At 37.1% G+C, this 18,310-nt stretch overlaps 1 protein-coding gene across 3 annotated transcripts in view; it reads right to left on the bottom strand.

Annotated features, from left to right (window-relative positions):
* The window catches only part of Clip4 (CAP-Gly domain containing linker protein family member 4), a 57,573-nt gene that overhangs the window by 15,171 nt on the left and 24,092 nt on the right, over nucleotides 1-18,310 (bottom strand). For all 3 annotated transcript variants that reach the window (XM_074049420.1, XM_020154530.2, XM_074049421.1), the window contains exons 7-12: nucleotides 17,841-18,077; nucleotides 10,782-10,917; nucleotides 8,931-9,071; nucleotides 4,469-4,558; nucleotides 3,561-3,704; nucleotides 1,692-1,826 (exon numbers count right to left, since the gene is read on the bottom strand). In XM_074049420.1, coding sequence (XP_073905521.1) covers nucleotides 1,692-1,826; nucleotides 3,561-3,704; nucleotides 4,469-4,558; nucleotides 8,931-9,071; nucleotides 10,782-10,917; nucleotides 17,841-18,077 — 883 coding nt within the window. The remainder of the gene's footprint in view (nucleotides 1-1,691; nucleotides 1,827-3,560; nucleotides 3,705-4,468; nucleotides 4,559-8,930; nucleotides 9,072-10,781; nucleotides 10,918-17,840; nucleotides 18,078-18,310) is intronic.

The raw sequence follows: 18,310 nt of genomic DNA, 5'->3' as shown, positions 1-18,310 counted from the left end.
ATTATGATGAGTGTCAGCAATAGTGACTTCATACTCAAGTGGTGTGATGTGGATATCTTCCCATTAAAATACTGTCTTCCCAAGGTGACACTGATAAAAATGTTGAGAGTAGCTAAACATGACCTCTTTCATGTCTCATAGTCTATTAAAAGTCTTGACATTACCATTGTTCTGTAGAAATCACTGATCTAAATTCTGATGGCACAAGAAATATATACTACAACTTCCCTGACAAGGTAACATTAACACAAAAGTTTCCAAGTGTGCTTGTTTATTACTTCACAAATTTCTAAATGATTTACATTAGGAATTTAAAAATTAAAACTCAACCTAAAAATGATGACTCGTATCCAAAGAATCAAACCATCCTAGCCTTGTTTAATATAGTCAGAGAAAGGCAACTCCAAAGATATTGGTAAACGTGAAAAATAAACCTACCTGTGGTAGGTTTAACATGTCCTAATGAATCTTGATTACTACCTGGAGACCTAAGGAAGTTATGAATTACACATAAAACATATAAGCCATTTCAAATTGATTCACTGGCTTGCAATTAAAAGTGGTAGTAAGGAAACAAGAATGTGCTGAGAGACAATTCTCCATAGTGCTCTCATGTTTCCAACTGTCCTACAGACAGAGGCACTGACTACCTTTGTTCCTGGCCCTCTTTGCATGGGTGTCTGAATAGAGGATCAAATGGGAGGACAGTCTCCCTTCAGGGCAAAAGACAGGCATGCTGAGCAATCACTTCAGTGTAAAGGTTCAGATTCCTTAAACTCACAGTTCTTCTGGAATATACACTACTGGGTGCGCAGGTGACACCTAGCACCCTCTCTGCCCCAGACCAGGGCTCAGGGAACAGCACAGAAAAATGCTAATACTCTGGCTACTGCTATTACTGTGAATATTAAAGTCCTTTGTTTATGACCTAGGATTTTTATGTCTTCCACCAACATCTATGAAATTGTGACAGGTTAGTTTGCTGGCTTGCAAACAGGGTAAAATCTCAGCTCCTTCATGGTTCTTGACAGATACTACAGTACAAACTTTTTTTTAAAGAAATCAATGTTGTAAGCCACCTTTTCCTAAAATGCTGCAATGCCACCATGTGTTAAAACAGCACATTGCTATTTAAAACAGAGAGGGATTCTTTCAACTAGCATCTATCCAAAATTATAATCTTTAAAAATGCGCAAGAAAATAAACCTTACTTTTGGAAACACAGTATTAAGTAGATTGGAATGAATATAAAGACACACAAACATGTATTTTTAAGGTCCCAGGGGCCACAACAGCTTTCTTATCTTCCTTTGCTTTCCTTTCCAAGCCACCCTAATAAAGGTTATACATTTACTCATTACCTACACATTGTAAGATTATCCTTGGTAAAGAAAAAAAAAAACCTAATCCTGAAATACTTTCCCTATCATTTAGCACAGCAATCAGAATAAACTTCAGAAATAACTCATTTTAGCATTACATAAATGAAAACACAAGAACAAGAAAAATCAATGGACACCAATCAGAGTACAGCCACTGAATTTGTATCACTATTTCACATTTTCTGTGCCACTGCTATCATCCACAGAACTTTAAGAATTCCTCTGATTAAATTTTATCTACCTATAAAAATTTAAACTTTTCATATTCTAAAAAATTCAAATTGAGCAAAGAATATTCAGGTGAGTTACCTGGAGCAAAGTTTGTTGTCCCAAAGAATTTAATGGTACCAACTCTCTGGCCTACCACCAACACTCTCTCTCCAAGGTGGAGTTCTCCTTCATGACGGGTATTATTTGCTACAGATGTTGCTGAAGAATTCAAACCTGTTGAAGCAGTAGAAGAACAGAATAAAAAGGAAGGAAAACTAATGGAGAAGAAGCTTTAAAAGCATATTAGTGAAAAAAAAAAAACTCTGTATTCTAACTAGTCTCATTAGTTATAGATTTTGACACAATGTTTTTTATTATATATACCCTCTACAATTACATTCCTAACATGAAAGGTCAAGGCACTCAAAGGAAATATGAAGGGTTTCCTGAGAAAATTACTGCATTCCACAATTCACAAAACCAAATTCCTGACGAAGAATCAATTCTGCCAGGATTGTTTGGTGCAGCTCTGCTAGAACACACTTCATGTGAAGAATCAGATATCAAATATTTTAAGTTTTCAAGCCATACTTCCTCTGTCACAAAAATGCAACTCTGCTGTTCAAGCATAAAAGCAAATAATACATAATGGAATGTACATAGCTGTGTCCAATAAACCCTGTTTACAAAGCCAGATTAGTTCTGACCAATAGCTGTAGTTTGCCAATCCTTGTTTTATAAAAATAAAAATTTAAGTATATAGGCACACTAGAACTACTTGTCATAAAAGGTTTTAGGGAAAAATAGGCATTCCATACTCATATATTAATTTTAAAATCAAGTAAATTTCAAAAGTCTAAATGCCAAATGAAAGGGGCCTTGAAATATAAGCAAGGACAGGAGGGGTTATGGCATCACTGTACCTTCTCACCTCTACTCCTCAAAGTATTAGAGAGAAATTGATTGGGGTATAACAAGGGTAAGCTATTCAGAAAACAAATATTCTAGATAAACAATTCCAGGTCAAATCTCCAAGTTCCTGACTTGTAGGATCCTTGCTTTTAAGTTTATTATATCAATGTTACTACTAGGGAAGAGGTCCCCCACCAATAAAGTATGTTAAAGAAAAACAATCCTGTCATGAACATTTTCTGTAAGAAAATATTGGTTCAGTAGAAGTATTAGAAAAAAAATCTGGTAATTATTATGAAGGTTAAGAATAATTTATGCCAAAATGGCTTCACTTTCTTTCTGAACAAGTTTACATATATAGGTAAATAAGTAAGCTACAATATACACAATCTATGTTGATTTCAGTATGAAGTTTGACAAAGTGTTTTATGTATCCTCACACAGAACTGGAGAACAGTGGACTGAAGGGGTTATGTAGAACCCATGGCCAGTTAAAAAGCCTGTGAGAATAGGCTATCACAGTCATCTTGGAAAGGGACCCTCCAACCCTCTTCTACACAGTTTTAAACCATAATTTGAATTAAGAACAGAGAAAATGGGAGGGGGGTTGGTTTGGTTTTTGTCTTGAGTTTGTTTTGGGTTTTCTATGGTAGGGGTGGCACTACTGGGGTTTGAACTCAAGGCTTTGTGCTTGTTAAGCAGGCACCCTACCATTTGAACCATGTCCACGGCCTAAAAACATGCTTTATAAATATGAAGAAAGACACAAAGATACATGAGAAAGCTAACACACAAGATGCAAAAAATAAAAGTTCAGATGAGATAAAACTGCTGACTATAAGTTAGGTGAAAATAAACGCAACACATATATCCAACAGCTACACGAAGAGACCTGAACCTCACTTAAGGTTCATGGGGAGGCAGGAAAGAGAAACAAGTAGTTCAATCTGATTGAAGTAAAGGGTTCCTTCTACACATTTAAAAAGAGCAAATCTACTTACAAACAAACCAAGATTAAAAACACCAAGAAAGCCTGGTTGAAAAAGCCATAGATACCAGCACTGGCTCTGGATGAGAGAGAAGGGCTTTTGCTCATGGTCTTCTTGCTATTGTTACTTGCATTCAATTTCTTGGGGTAGCTCTGTTTGTGTTCCAAAGAAGATGTGGAGGAGGAGCTGCTGACGGATCCATGCAGGGTAACTAAAATAGAGAAGAAAAAAGAATAATACTTAAAAGGTTATAAAATAAAAAGTAGGCCAATAAGAAACCTTTCCAGGCAAATCCTTCTGAAATACTCCATTTAGCTTCTGCAACTGTGGATTATCTAGTGTCAAATTAAAGGCCTGATTTCATCCAAACATACTGTAGTTTTTACATAAAAGATTTTATAACACAAGCAATAGGTTGTTTTTTTTTTTAGGATTCGCATTATAACATCACAATCTTACATAGGGAATGCTTCCATATCAACTAATGTTAACTATCCAATCTAAACACCATCACTCACTCACCCCTTAGGGGAGAAAGTAAAGTTCCATCTTTATGCAAAAAACAAAAAGTGCTATTACTATATTTTAAGATGACAAAGCTTAACATTAAAATGTTTTGGGTTAAACCTGAAGACAGCAGGAATACTCATGTTCTATTTGCCCAATGATTTTGATAGCTAAGGAAACTTACACATTTTTGCCAAGCCACCTGTACTATGGAATTCCCTTTCATTCCCTCTTGTAATCTAGTCCAGTAGTCTGCTAATCATACCTAAGAAACTCAGTACAAGATTTTATTTTTTAATTATATACTTATTGTGAGCTGCTTAAGAGATTTTCAAGGGCAATTTTTACTATAATGATTTTCCCTTACCAACTTTAAAAACCCCCATATAAGCTGGTTTTCCACTGTATTATTTGAAAGTTTCATCAGTATACTGAATTTTGAGAAACAGAAGTTATAAATTATATTACCATCTTTCTCTGTTGCCATTTTCAACTCTTCACTAGGAGGCACTGCAAGTGCAGATTCAGAAGCACTCTCTTTTTTTGATGTCATCAATCCTAGGACACAGAAACAGAACACTTTTTAGTAAAAACAAGTTTTAACAGTAAGGGTAAAAATGTATTTGTTTTTTAAACACAATGTATCCCTCATTATCTAAACCTTAACCACTTCTGAACACATACTGGATAATAATTTCACAGATATGGAGCCAATATTTCAGTACTGAAAGGGCTAACGATGTAGCTCAGTGGCACAGTCCTTGCCTCGCATGTGTAAGACACTGGTTCAAATCCCAGCACTACAAAAATAAAAATAAAAAATAAAGGAGAAAGAATCACTTCTAGCACATGTAAAAACCCCAATATTATAACGCACTAAAGATTTCTAAATAATAAGAACGCTGTGACACGCTACTGCCTAGCTGTTTTAGTATTTAACGCACATGTTTCATGTGTTTGCACCACACTGGCGGGTACAGCAAACCTGTCACAGTGGAGAAATAGCTGCTACACTTTGGCACTTACACACAACATATATGATTTCACTGGTGTGCATGCAAATTTCTCAAAGCGGATTTTCTAATTGAACAGTGAATTTGGGGTTAAAAAAATTACCGATTATTTTAGTTACTATTCACTTAAGCAAGAGTTCAGATACTAAGAAATCCTGTACTCTGCCATTCCATTGGTACTCTAAAAGTGGTAGAATAGCTACCACAACCAATTCACACAAAAAACTCACTTTGGAAAAGAAACAGTTCTTCAGTTAACAGTCTGCTTATTAAGACTTGTTTCAATTGCACAGAGCTGAGGAGAGGCAGTGGGTGGGGCTGGGTTTGAACTCAGGGCCTTGCACTTACTATACAGCCACTCTTCCACTTAGTCACACTTCCCGCCCACCTGTACAGAAGTCATTTAAAGAAGAAATCGAATGGCTACATCCAACTTTAATTTCCATCAGAACCTATTCCAATTCTGCTCATTTATGGACTATTTTGCATGAAGAACTCTGCTTAGGACTCTGAGTACTGCAAACACAAATGAGACACGGTCCTAGCTCTGAGGACAATTTTTTCAATTTAGTATAGCAGACAGTCATCAATATGAGTAACTAAAACATGAGAACCTTCTTCATCATAAGCACTAATGCAGTAGCAGGAGAGGAGAAAACTGTGGCTGCTCAAGATTACATTCTAAGGTGGGTCTTGAGGTTGGACTGCTTCCCCAGAATCCTGAAAGTAGGATCAGGAAGAACTGAAGGTGAGAATTCTGTATGGACAGAAGAAAGCCTTACAGAAAGAGAGAATGGTAAGGAGCTTGGCTGGATTTTTGAGACACAGAAGTAAATTGAAACAGATAGGTAACAGTAAGCCTTGGAAGGTGATGGCATCTAACTAAGGAACCAGAACTTGGGGCTAAGGGTATAGCTCAGTAACAGAGCACTTGCCTAGCATGTGTGAGACCTCAGGCTCAATCTCCAGCATTACCCCCTGCCCAAAGAAAAAAAGGAAGGAAGGAACTAGACTCTACTCTGGAACCCTCCTATAGAAAATAAGCTTCAAGCAAGCTTTGGAAAGAAGGACTGGCCCAAGCAGAATTCTAGTTCTATAACATTTCTCTAGTAGGAAGGTCTTGTGGACCAGAGGAGAGGCTGAATCAGAGGCCAAGAGAAGCTATTACAGCAACCAACCTATTACAGACTGAACTAGGACAGCAGAAACAGAACGAGAAAGCAATCTGCAGAGAGGATTTCTTATTTTTTTAATTTTGACATTTTTCAGTTCTAAAACAGCCATTTGGCTCTGCTTTATTTGAATTTTTATCAAGATAATTTAACTCATATGAAGTTATAAAAAATGATTTTAAAAGATCCCTTTGTACACTTTGCCCAGTTTCCCCAACCAGAATACTGATATTGATATAACCTATCAATCCTACTCAACTTGCCCAGGTTTACTTACATTCACTTGCACATATGTGTATGTGTATGTGCATGCATGTGTAGATACACAGGTATACAACATTCAGTTCTTTGTGTTTTGTTTTTTGAGACAGGGTCTCACTATATAACCAAGGCTGGCCTGGAACTTGCTATATGTAGACCAGGATGGCCTTGAACTTGTAATCTTCCTGCCTCTGCCTCTTGAATATGGTTCTTTTTTTTTTAATATCTTCTAATTCTCTGATGAAACATTTTTTCCATTTGTTTCAGGAATGTACACCCTTAAGTACTGGAGCATGGTTATACTCTTTCATGTCTTTGTGTGCCAACTGCGATGTCTTTGTCATCTCAGGGTCCTTTGTCCTCATCCTTATAAAATGTAGAGATTTTCCTGCTTTTTCATATTTTGAATCATTTTGGGTATCTAGGATATCACTTTAAGACCTACAGAGAGTCTTAGTTTTTGTTGGTTGGTTAAGCTGTTTCAGTAGTCAACCTGTCAGGTTCCGGCTAGAAGTTCTACAAATTCCTGCCCACCTTCTGTGCACTAGGGTTCTCGCTCACTTGAGTTTCCAAAGCTTTTGCAGTAGTATTTGAATCTATTTCCTATGCTATCCAGTGGTCAGATGGGGCCTGCCGTGGTCCTGCCAAGGAGACCAAAGCCTTCAGTCAGACCCACGCACACACAACCTGATATCAGGTTTATATCCAACATTTGGAGGCCACTTTCTTCAGTTCCCTCCACTCATGGTCTCCCTGACAATTCTAAGGTACCCCCTTTCTGGGATTCTGAGTACAATGCCTTGCCTTTGGTTTCCCTGCTCTGTAATTCCATCTCCTAAGACTGACTCTGACTCTGAAACCAAGAGGTGGAGAAGAAAAACCAATGGGGATTCCACCATGTTCTTGGGACCACAGTTTCTCCCTTCAGAGACAAGGATTGCCCTTCCTTGGAGTTTGGGCGTCTGCCTCCCCAACCCACCTACCTCCCTCCCTGCTGCTCCTGCCCCATGCAGCAATCCTGGGAACTGGGCTGTGAGAGGAAAAAAGGGGGCGGGGGAGAGGAAGTGTAGGGCAGAAAAAGAACAGGATTTCCTCTAAGTTCTGTCAGGTAGAAAACCCCTTTCCTGCTTCTCAGAGTGGAAACAGAGGGCTTCTCTTACAGCTTTCAGTCTATACTTCCAGGTTTCAAGTTCTAAAGACATCATTTACAATATATCATCAAAAATATGAAGTACTTAGGAGCAAATCTAGCCAATGGGTAGAAAATTTCTACAGAAAAAAAAAACTATACAATCACATGGAAATATTTTTAAAGACTAATTAAAAAGAAAAATATTCTAAGCTCATGATTAAAAAGATGTCAGTTCTCTTCGGTAGACTAAAGGTTTAAATGTAATACCAATTAAAACCTCAAGAGATTCTCTTTAAAAAGAAACTTAACAGCTTACTCTAAAATTTAGAAGGAGATATGACTTACAAGGGTCCAAAATAGGCAAGACGATCTTTAAGAATAAGATAGGAGGATTTCCTTTACTAGATACCAAGATTTCTTTTAATTACAGTAATTATGAAGTACAGTGTTAGCACAAGGACAGTCAATCAGAAGAGAAAAGCAAACCAAATTTTTGGACACAATCCTTCCAGTATGGGTAGAAAGCCTCACTGCTTCAGCTACTGACATGTCAACAGATATTTACTTAGCCCTATCGTTTGCTTTGTGATACAGTGAATACAGAAGTGCAAAATATTCTCACAGTCCATTTAAAGTTCAAAAGTCTGCTGACAGAACAAAAGATTCACAAAAAGCAATCAGTGGAGAAGATAACAAATACCAACTGGACAGCAGAGATAAAAAGTACATACAAAGTTAGAGAATTAAGAACTTAAAGTATGCTGGGGTCACTGAGCAAGTTCTCATGGAGAAACAAGGTCTGACTAAGGAGGTGAGGAATGGCAAAGACTGCCAAAGGCAAAAGTCACAGCCTTGCACCAAGACAAATAGGATGAGACAAGGTATGAAGGGAGATGTGAGAACATGTATGCAAAAGACAAGGAAGAGAGATAGCAGCCACAGTTCAACTGTGGAAGCAGAGAGAGACTATATTAAATAAAGGAGGTCTTTGGTAGTTTCAAGGACACGTTCTGATAGAGAAGAAGTCATTCAGCATCCCTGAATCAATCAGGAACATAAAGCTAGTTGTGTTTCATAAAGACTTACTAGAGGTATGAAATCCAGCTCTGAGGGTAATTATGAGGTATTAAAGGTATGGAAACAGCAGGAAAGAAAAGGAAGATATGCAGCTGAAATCTTCTTGTTAGGAATTGATGTCATTGATCATGATTGAGACTTAAAAAGATAAAGATGCAGGTTTTATTAAATTTGAGGTTTCACAGTGAGCTAACAAAAAACCCAAAACATTCTAAAGATTAGGGATCCCACAAATAAAATTAAAATTCTGAGATCATTAACCTGGTTTGACCCACCAGAGATCACTTTTGATGTGACATGAGCTACGTCAGCTTTCTGGGACCTGATGAGAGGCACAGCTTTTGTGGAAGGAGTATGTATTATATTCTTCTTTCGATCTTTTGCTTTACTTATCTTTGAAAGAGGTGCAAAAATACCTGAGGGAAAATGTACAATTTTAGTCAATGTTAAACAATTAAGAGCACTTCAAATAAAAGGGCAAGTGTAACTGTTTACTCACATCTTTTTTTTTTTATTATTCATATGTGCCTACAAGGCTTGGGTCATTTCTCCCCCCCTGCCCCCCCATGCCCCCTCCCCCCTCCTCTCCCCCCACCCCCTCGCTACCCAGCAGAAACTATTTTGCCCTTATCTCTCATTTTGTTGAAGAGAGTTACTCACATGTTTAAGTTCTTTTTTTAGAGCCTACTATATGTCCTATAGTGACAGACAGCAAAGAAAGAAAGACATGGTACTTGCCCTCAGAGAGCTTACGGTCTAGTCGTGGAGACTAATGCACATAATAATTTAAGAGTGACACAAAAGACACACAGTTGTGTAAGTGAAATTCAGGGGAAAGAGAAATGAATAAAGTAACAATGTTCTATTATTTCTAAGCTGTTGGCAAACAACAGTGCACTGTATGGTATAAAAACCTATACTTCCATGTCACTTTATATCTCTTTGGGGTTTGTATTTCCCAACATTAAGGCCTTTCGTATCCGTATCTTCTCTTCTAGACAGCACACCCTTTAAAGGCAAATGCAAGCATTACTCATCTCTGCCCTCCCCAAGTGTATCTAACTACAGTGCCTGACTCACTGCAGAGCTATAATCAATCTTTTTGACTATAAAATATAATCTTTCCCAAAGGTCTAGCCTTCAATTCCTGACAATGAGAAATAATACCGTGTGTGTTGAGGAGGGGAGGTATGCAGGGCAGGGGAAAGGGTGACCTGTCTACAGCAGCTACAAGTATAAAATTCCATTCAAACAGAGCTTATCCAGGCAATAACACATCCACTATAAGTATGCACAGACATCAAAGATAGTGAACATGGACTATAAATGACAAACTTATCTCACTAATGCAATTTTAAAAAGAAAATAAAGTCATAATATGTATAATATACTCTGAGTTTTGACAACCTAACAAATACACATTATGACTAACGTGTAATATATTAAAAATGAATTGTTTTAAAGCAGTATAGAAATGCTCAAGACAATACAAGTGAGTATGTTTATAGCTAAAAAGTGCCAGGTGCAGGAAGCGAGGGGGTGGGGGGGAGAGGGAGGGGGCAGAAGGAAAGGGAGGGGTTGGGGGGAAGGGGGGAGAAATGACCCAATCACTGCATGCACATATGAATAAAAGATTAAAAAAATAAAATAAAATAAATTTTTTAAAAAGTGCCAGCTGCATTAATTTTCTGCAAACCTTGAAACTCTTTCCTCCTTTGGATTCTATACTACCTTGCCCTGACTTTCCTGTCTTTAAAAAAAAAAAACTTATTTGCAGTTTTCTCATGCTGCCTACCTATGAGATTTTCCTTGACTACATGTTCTTTTTCTAAATTCTTTTCATTGCCAAACTGTAATGCACATATACAGAGTATCACTTTCAAAATACTGAGAATATATACCCCCAACCTAATATTTCTATCAACATTCACTATATAAGTAACCAGAAAAAGTTTTATTTAAAAACTGTAAAAGGTTGGGGGTACAGATCAGTGGTAGAAAATGTGCTTAGTATGTGTCAGGCTCTGGGTTCAACCCCCAACACTACCAAAAATAAACTATTTTACAGAGTAAAATTTGATTACTTTTAGGTAACTCATATTAAGCTACTTTAGTATCAAACTTACCATATTTGGGGGCACATTTGAAGTACTGGACTTTACCAACACTCCCATTGTTTTTTCCTTCTGGCTCATCTAATTCAATGCCAGCCCACTGCCCACTTGCAAATTCAGTTGTTCCACAAAATCTTAATGTCCCAACCTAAAGAAAATATAAATCAAAGTAATTTTTAGTATTATTGGTAATTCTATGTGTCCTACTTTTGGCTACATTACCATGGAAGTTTTTTTTTAATTCTCCCAAAAGTAGACTTCAGAATAAGAAACATTAACAAAGTTTTTTTTTAAGTACATTAAATAATGACAAAAGAATCAATTCACCAAGACCACCCAAGAATCCTACTCATGTGCATGCACCCAATAAGTGAGCTTCAAAATACATCAAAGTTCTTTACCAACAGAACTGAGAACAGAAATCCACATTAATGTTAGAGACTTTGATTCAACTTTCTCAGTAATCAATAGACCATGTGGGCCAGAAGATAGTAAGAATTCAGAAAAATTAGGCAAACTATTAACCAACTTGACTTAACTGACATTTACAGAACAATCCTTCCAAAACAGAAGAACATAAATGCAAAATAATAGACATATATGTTCTCAGACCATAATGGAATTAAACTAGAAATTGGAAAATTTATAGAAATCCCTGGAATTTAATCTGGAAATTAAAAAGATATACTCCAAAATAACTCACAAGTGAAGGAGAAAAAAATCACAAGGGAAATTAGAAAATATATTGAATTGAGTAAAAAAGGATAATATCAAATTTGTGGAATACACCAAAAAGCAGTGCTTAGAGACAAGTTCACAGAATCCAATGATTGTTTTAGAAAAGGCCTCAAATCAGTGATCTACACTTCCACTGTAGAAAACTATAAAGTGAAGACACAAAGCCAGAAAAAGAAAATAAAAAAAAAAAAACTGAGAACAGAAAAATCAGTTAAACCAAAAGCAAGTTCTTTGGATGACAAAAATTAGTAACAAACCTCTAGCTAGAACCAAATTTTTAAAGAGAGTGAAAAGACACAAATTTACCAACTTCACAAATGAAAGAAGAACATCATTACAGACCATTTGAAAATACTGCAAGAAAATACTGTGAACAACTCTGCCCATAAATTTCACAAATGGAATAAAATGTTACAATTCCTTGAAAGACAGATAAACAGAGAACTGAATCATAGTTTAAAACCTAAAAAAGAGGGGGAGGGGGGAGTGGGCGGGGGGGAGGGGAGAGGCAGGGGGGAGAAATGACCCAAACAATGTATGTACATGTGAATAAATGAATAATTTAAAATAAATAAATAAAACCTAAAAAAGAAAAACTGTGTCCAGGTCCAGATGGCCTTACTGGTGAATTCTACCAAACAATTTAAGAACAAAATAATGGCAATTCTACTCATCTAGAATATAAGAGTGGAGGGTCTATTCCCAACTTGTTTTATGAGGCCAACATTACCTTGATACCAAAATCAAGTCAAAGGCAAAAGAAAAAAAACTACAGACCAGCATCTCTCATGAATATAAACACAAGAATCCTCAATAAAGAAACAGCAAATCAAATATACAGAAAGGGTAATACATGATGACAAAATGAGATTTACAACAGGAATCTAAGGCTAGTTCAGTGTTGGAGAATTAACCAAGCAATGCATTATATCAACAGATTAAAGGGGAAAAAAGACTTGGTATCTCAACAGATGCAGGAAAAGCCTTGGCAAATTTTGACATCCTCTCATAGTAGTTTCTAAAAGAAAGACTCAACAAAGTAGAAATAGTTGGGAACTTCTTCAACCTGATGGACATTTATACAAATCTACCACTAGCAATCATCATGTGATAAGGTAAGAGACTTAGCTCCCTAATACTGGGTACAAGGTGAGGCTATTGACTCTTATCATTCCTACTTATTTTACGGAAGATCCCAGGTGATAAAACAAGGCAAGACAAAACAAACAAAATGCATACAGATTTAAAAGAAACAAATAAATTGGACATGGCGGTATGTGTCTGTAATCCCAACTACCTGGGAGGATGAGGCAGAAGGACTGCAGGTTCAAGGCCAGTCTGAGCAACATAGTAAGACCACAGGAGAAGAAAGATAGCAAGAGAGGGGGTAAGGGGAAGGGGAAGAAGAACGGGGAGCAAGAGCAGAAGTAGAAATAGAAATAAACGTCTCTATTCACAGACGACACGATTATTTACATAGGCTATCCCAAAGAATCCACAAAGTAAAAAGGCTAAGAGAACTAATAAATTTAGCATGGTTAAAGGAAACATGGTCAAAACACAAAAATCAACTATATTTCCATATACTAGCAAATGGACATCAGAAAATTAAACTTAAACAATTTCACCATTTACAACACCAAAAATCATAAAAATTTAGGCATAACTCTAAAAAAGCCTGTGTAATATCTAAATGCTTAAAACTTAAAACTAGCCAGGTGCCAATAGTTCACGCCTGTAATCCCAGCTACTCAAGAGGCAAAGGGTAGGAGGATCATGGTTCAAAGCCAGCCTGGGCAAATAGTTCCATGAGACCTTTTCTTGAAAAACCCTTCACAAAAATAGGGCTGGTGGATTGGCTCAAGGTGTAGGCCCTGAGTTCAAGCCCCAGTACCAAAAAAAAAAAAAAAAAAACTTGGTTAAATAAGCCAAAGAGCTATATGAATAGAGAGATATACTTTGTGGATACTGATATTTTTAAGATGTCAATTTTACTCATCCTGACCTATATTCAACAGCACTCGATTCAAAATCCCAGCAGGATTTTTTATAAAAATCTACAAGTTAATTCTAAACTGTACATGGAAAGCAAAGGAACTAGAATTGTCAAAACAATTCTGGAAGAAATACTAAAGCATAACACTCATTACCTGATTGCAAGCAACAGCAGTCATGACAGCTCTGAAGGTGTCATCAGTACCAATGGAGTGAGAAGAACTCAGAAATAACATCCATACGTATACTATCAAATGATTTTTGAAAAAGGCGCAAGAGAAACTCAACAGAAAGAGGGGTTTTTTCAAAGAGTTACACAACCACGTTTAAAGGAAACAAAAAAAAAACCTCAAGCTATACTGAGTACTGCCAAAAATTAACTCAAAAGTAAATATAAAACTAAATGTAAAACCTAAACCTAACTTCTAGAAGAAAACACAGATTATCTTAGCTATTATACTAAGCACACAATCCATAAAAGAAAAATGTTAATATACTAGACTTATCAGAATTTTAAACTTCTGTTCTTTGGAAGATACTTTCAAGAGAATAAAAGATGATCAACAGACTGAGAGAAAATATAAATGAAACAAGATTGGCCATAAGTTGCTAAGAGTTAAACCTAGTTGATAAACTTCAAAGTGGACTAAGGACCTTAATATCAGACCCAAAACCTTGCAGTTAGTACAGGAAAGAGCAGGGAACAATATTGGAAACAAAAGGAATAGGCAAGGACTTCCTAAGTAGAACTCCATCAGCCCAACAACTAAGAGAAAGGATGGACAAATGAGACAAGAAATTTAAAAGCTTCTGCACAACAAAAAAAAATGGTCTCTAAATTGAAGAGACCATCCACAGAGTGGGAGAAAATATATGCCAGCTACATATCAGACAAAGGAGACTGATAACCAGAATATACAGGGAGCTCAAAAAACTAAACGCCCCCCCAAATTAATGAACCAATAAATAAGTGGGCAACAGAACTTTTTCTAAGGAAGAAACACAAACGGCCAAAAAAATGTTCACCATCTCTAGCCATAAAGGAAATGCAAATCAAAACTCCACTAAGATTCTACCTCACCCCTGTTAGAATAGCCATCATTAGAAACACCACCATCAACAGGTGTTGGCGAGGATGTGGAGAAGAAGGAACCCTTATACACTGTTGGTGGGAATGTAAACTAGTACAACCACTCTGGAAAAAAATTTGGAGGCTTCTTAAAAATCTAAACATAGACCTGCCATTTGATCCAGCAATCCCACTCCTGGGGATATACCCAAAGGAATGGGACACAGATTACTCCAGAGGTACTTGTACACCCATGTTTACTGCAGCACTATTCACAATAGCCAAGTTATGGAAACAGCCAAGATGCCCCATTACTGATGAATGGATTAAGAAAATGTGGTATTTATACATGATGGAATTTTACACAGCCCTGAAGAAGAATGAAAGCTTACCATTCACAAACAATGGATGGAACTGGAGAACATCATCCTGAGCGAGGTTAGCCAGGCCCAGAAGACCAAAAATCATATGTTCTCCCTCATATGTGGACTTTAGATCAAGGGCAAACACAACAAGGGGATAGGACTTTGATTACATGATAAGGTGAGTGCACACAAGGGAGGTATGAGGATAGGTAGGTAACTCCCAAAAAAAAAAATGGCATTTGATGTCTTCAATGCAAAGGAACTAATACAGAAACTTTAAAGCAGCAGAAGCTAATAGGAGAAGGGGACTAGGAACTAGAGAAAGGTTAGTTCAAGAAGAATCAATTTAGAAAGTAACACATATGCACATGGAAGCAAAACTAGGAATCTCCCTATACAGCTATCCTTACCTTTACTAGCAAACACTCCTGGTCCTCCTTATTAATGTTTATACTCTCTCTTCAACAAAATCAGAGATAAGGGCAGAATAGTTCCTGCTTGGAAGCAAGGGGGTGGGGACAAGAGGGAGGAGGTGGGGGGAAAGGGAGGGAGAGGGGGGAAGGGGGGAGTAATGACCCAATCATTTTATGCACATATGAATAAAGGAAATAAAAAAAATGCTCACCATCCCCAGCCATATGGGAAATGCAAATCAAAATCACACTAAGATTCCACCTCACCCCTGTTAGAATAGCTATCATCATAAACATCACCAACAACAAATGCTGGCAAGGATTCAGGGGGGTGGGGGGTGGGGGGGGAAGGAACCCTCATACACTGCTGGCAATAATGTAATCTAATACAATCACTTTGGAAAACAATATGGAGGCTCCTTAAAAAACTAAACATAGATCTGCCATATGATCCTGCAATACCACTCCTAGGGATATACCTGAAGGAATGCGACTCAGGTTATGACAAAAACACCTGTATACCCATGTTTATTGCAGCACTATTTACAACAGCCAAGCTATGAAACAGCCAAGATGCTCCACAACTAAAGAATGGATTAAGAAAATGTAGTATTTATATACAATGGAATTCTACTCAGCCACAAAGAAGAATGAAATTTTATCATTCTCAAGTAAATGGATGGAACTAGAGAACACCATCTTAAGCAAAGTTATCCAGGCTCAGAAGGCCAAAAATCATGTTCTCCCTCATATGTGGATTATAGACCTAAAACAAATGCAGTAATATTATTGGACATGGATCACACGCTAAGGAGAGAATGCGCACGAGAAAAATAGGGAAAGGAAAGGAAACCTAAAACTTGATGTAGTTGATGTGCTCACTGTTGAGCAGCAAATAAAGTAATCTTAAAATAGCAAAGGCCACTATGGGAAGGGGACCAGAAAGTAGAGAAGAGGTCTGGTAGAACTGAAGCAATGTGGGTTGCAATGCACAAGTGCATGGAAGCAACACTAAGAATCTCTCTATAGCTATCTTCATTTCAAACTAGCAAAAACGCTATGTCTTTCTTATTATCTCTTATGTTTTCTGTTGAACAAAATCACAGAAGAGGGCAGAACAGGATCTGACCCCCCTGGGGTGGGGGATGGCACAAACAATGTACACACATGTAAGTCAATGTAAAAACAATGAAAGGATAGGAGAAAGAAAAAAATCCTAGTTGATAAGTACATGCATGTTCACTGTGGATGCTTCTACTTTAGTATAGCTAAAGTTATCCAAGATAATAGAATAACTCTTTTAAGCATCCATTCCCAAACACAGTTGTTGGAGAACTGTGAAGGTTAAATGTGAAAGACTAAAAAACTCACAGGCATCCTATGAATGGATTATTTTGGAAACGGGTGAATGCCACTAACCTCATAGTTGTCTGTAGCTTTGATTCTTTTGTGAAGCAATTTTCCTCAATAAATCAACCCTCTTAAATTTCAGTATTTTCTGACAAACCTACATTAGCCTCCTCACAAATCCTTCCAAATATTGAGATGTAGCAATACTGTGAAGTTCATTACCCTGTTCCATTTTCTACACTAAGCTCCCTGTTAACCTCAAAATTAAGAACAAAAGCAAAAAGAAAACCTCCAATGGGGCTGGGAATATAGTTCAATGGAAGAGCACTTCCTTAGTATGTGCAAGACCCTGGGTTCAATCCCCAGCACTGCATAAAGAATAAAAACAAAACAAAAAAATTCCCACATGGGAAGGGTAGGCGAAAGAAGGGAGAAAGAAAAGAAAGAAAAAAGAGAGAGAGAGAAAGAAAGAAAACTTTCTATACATATATGAATAATAAATATGGAACATTGAAAAATTAATTAATTAAACCAGCTTAGTTAGAAGATTAAAAGATAAATAAAATAATAAAATAAAAAAGATACCTGGAACACTTTTGGGAAGGAGTTCTCTTTCCACAGAATTTTTTTTTAAATCTAACTTCACTTTTATTGAGCAGACTGAAAGCCTCAACAAAGACAGGAAATTTGACTGTGGTCAACTGTCTGTATATATGTCTGCTGACACTTTCTCCTGTTACTGCATGCTTCTCTGATCCACACATGGAATGCACACATTGAATATGGGCTGGCCCAACAGTTTGATCAACAGCAAGTGGCACCATGACTTCTTGGTCCTAGACTTTCAAGTCTGTGTGTGATGGGGTGGCAGGGGACACAACTGGCTAGATTATTCTACTAAATTCACTCAATAGTTTTCCTCTACTCCACTTTTTCCCATGCAAATATAAAACTCTTCACTATCATATTCAAACAGTTTATGATCTTAAATTGTACTTCATAGTAAACTCACATCTAAATTTCACATTTTTGATCAAGTATCTTTCTACATGCTAAACCTGTGTTTTCATGCAACACCCACTCTTAGAGATGGACTAGGAAATGAGGACCGAGCTTCAGGGACTGCAGTTACTTACTGTACCTTCTGTCCTGCAATGACAACACGGTCCCCCAACTTCAGCCCAAGAGACGTAAGCATGGCCTTGCTGGTAATGTGATCATAATTTGGAAACATGGCCCTTGAGACAGTACATGACAAAGGCACCGCATCTAAAAGCATCTGCTTGATTTCTTTAGCAGTGGCTGCAGCATCAGCCATTTCTAACGGCATATCCACTGGGTCTGGAACAACATCTGCAGGGACCTGTCCTTTGTCATTCTACAATAAAAACAAGAGAAATTTTTCAGCTCTAATTTACTTAAGAGCACTGGACAGTCATATGTACATTCATTATTTATTTATTCAAAAATGTTTTCTGAACACTTAGTCTATGCTAGATACCATTTGAGGCAATAGATACCACAGCGAAGAAAACAAAAGGCCATGTCCTCAAACAGCACATATTCTGGTAGAAAAGACAGACTATAAACCAACACGTAAGTTATCTGGCA

This window comes from Castor canadensis, chromosome 12 (genome assembly GCF_047511655.1).
Source record: "Castor canadensis chromosome 12, mCasCan1.hap1v2, whole genome shotgun sequence".
In the NCBI taxonomy this organism is placed as follows: Eukaryota; Metazoa; Chordata; class Mammalia; order Rodentia; family Castoridae; genus Castor; species Castor canadensis.
This window is presented reverse-complemented; position numbering and strand designations above follow the sequence as displayed.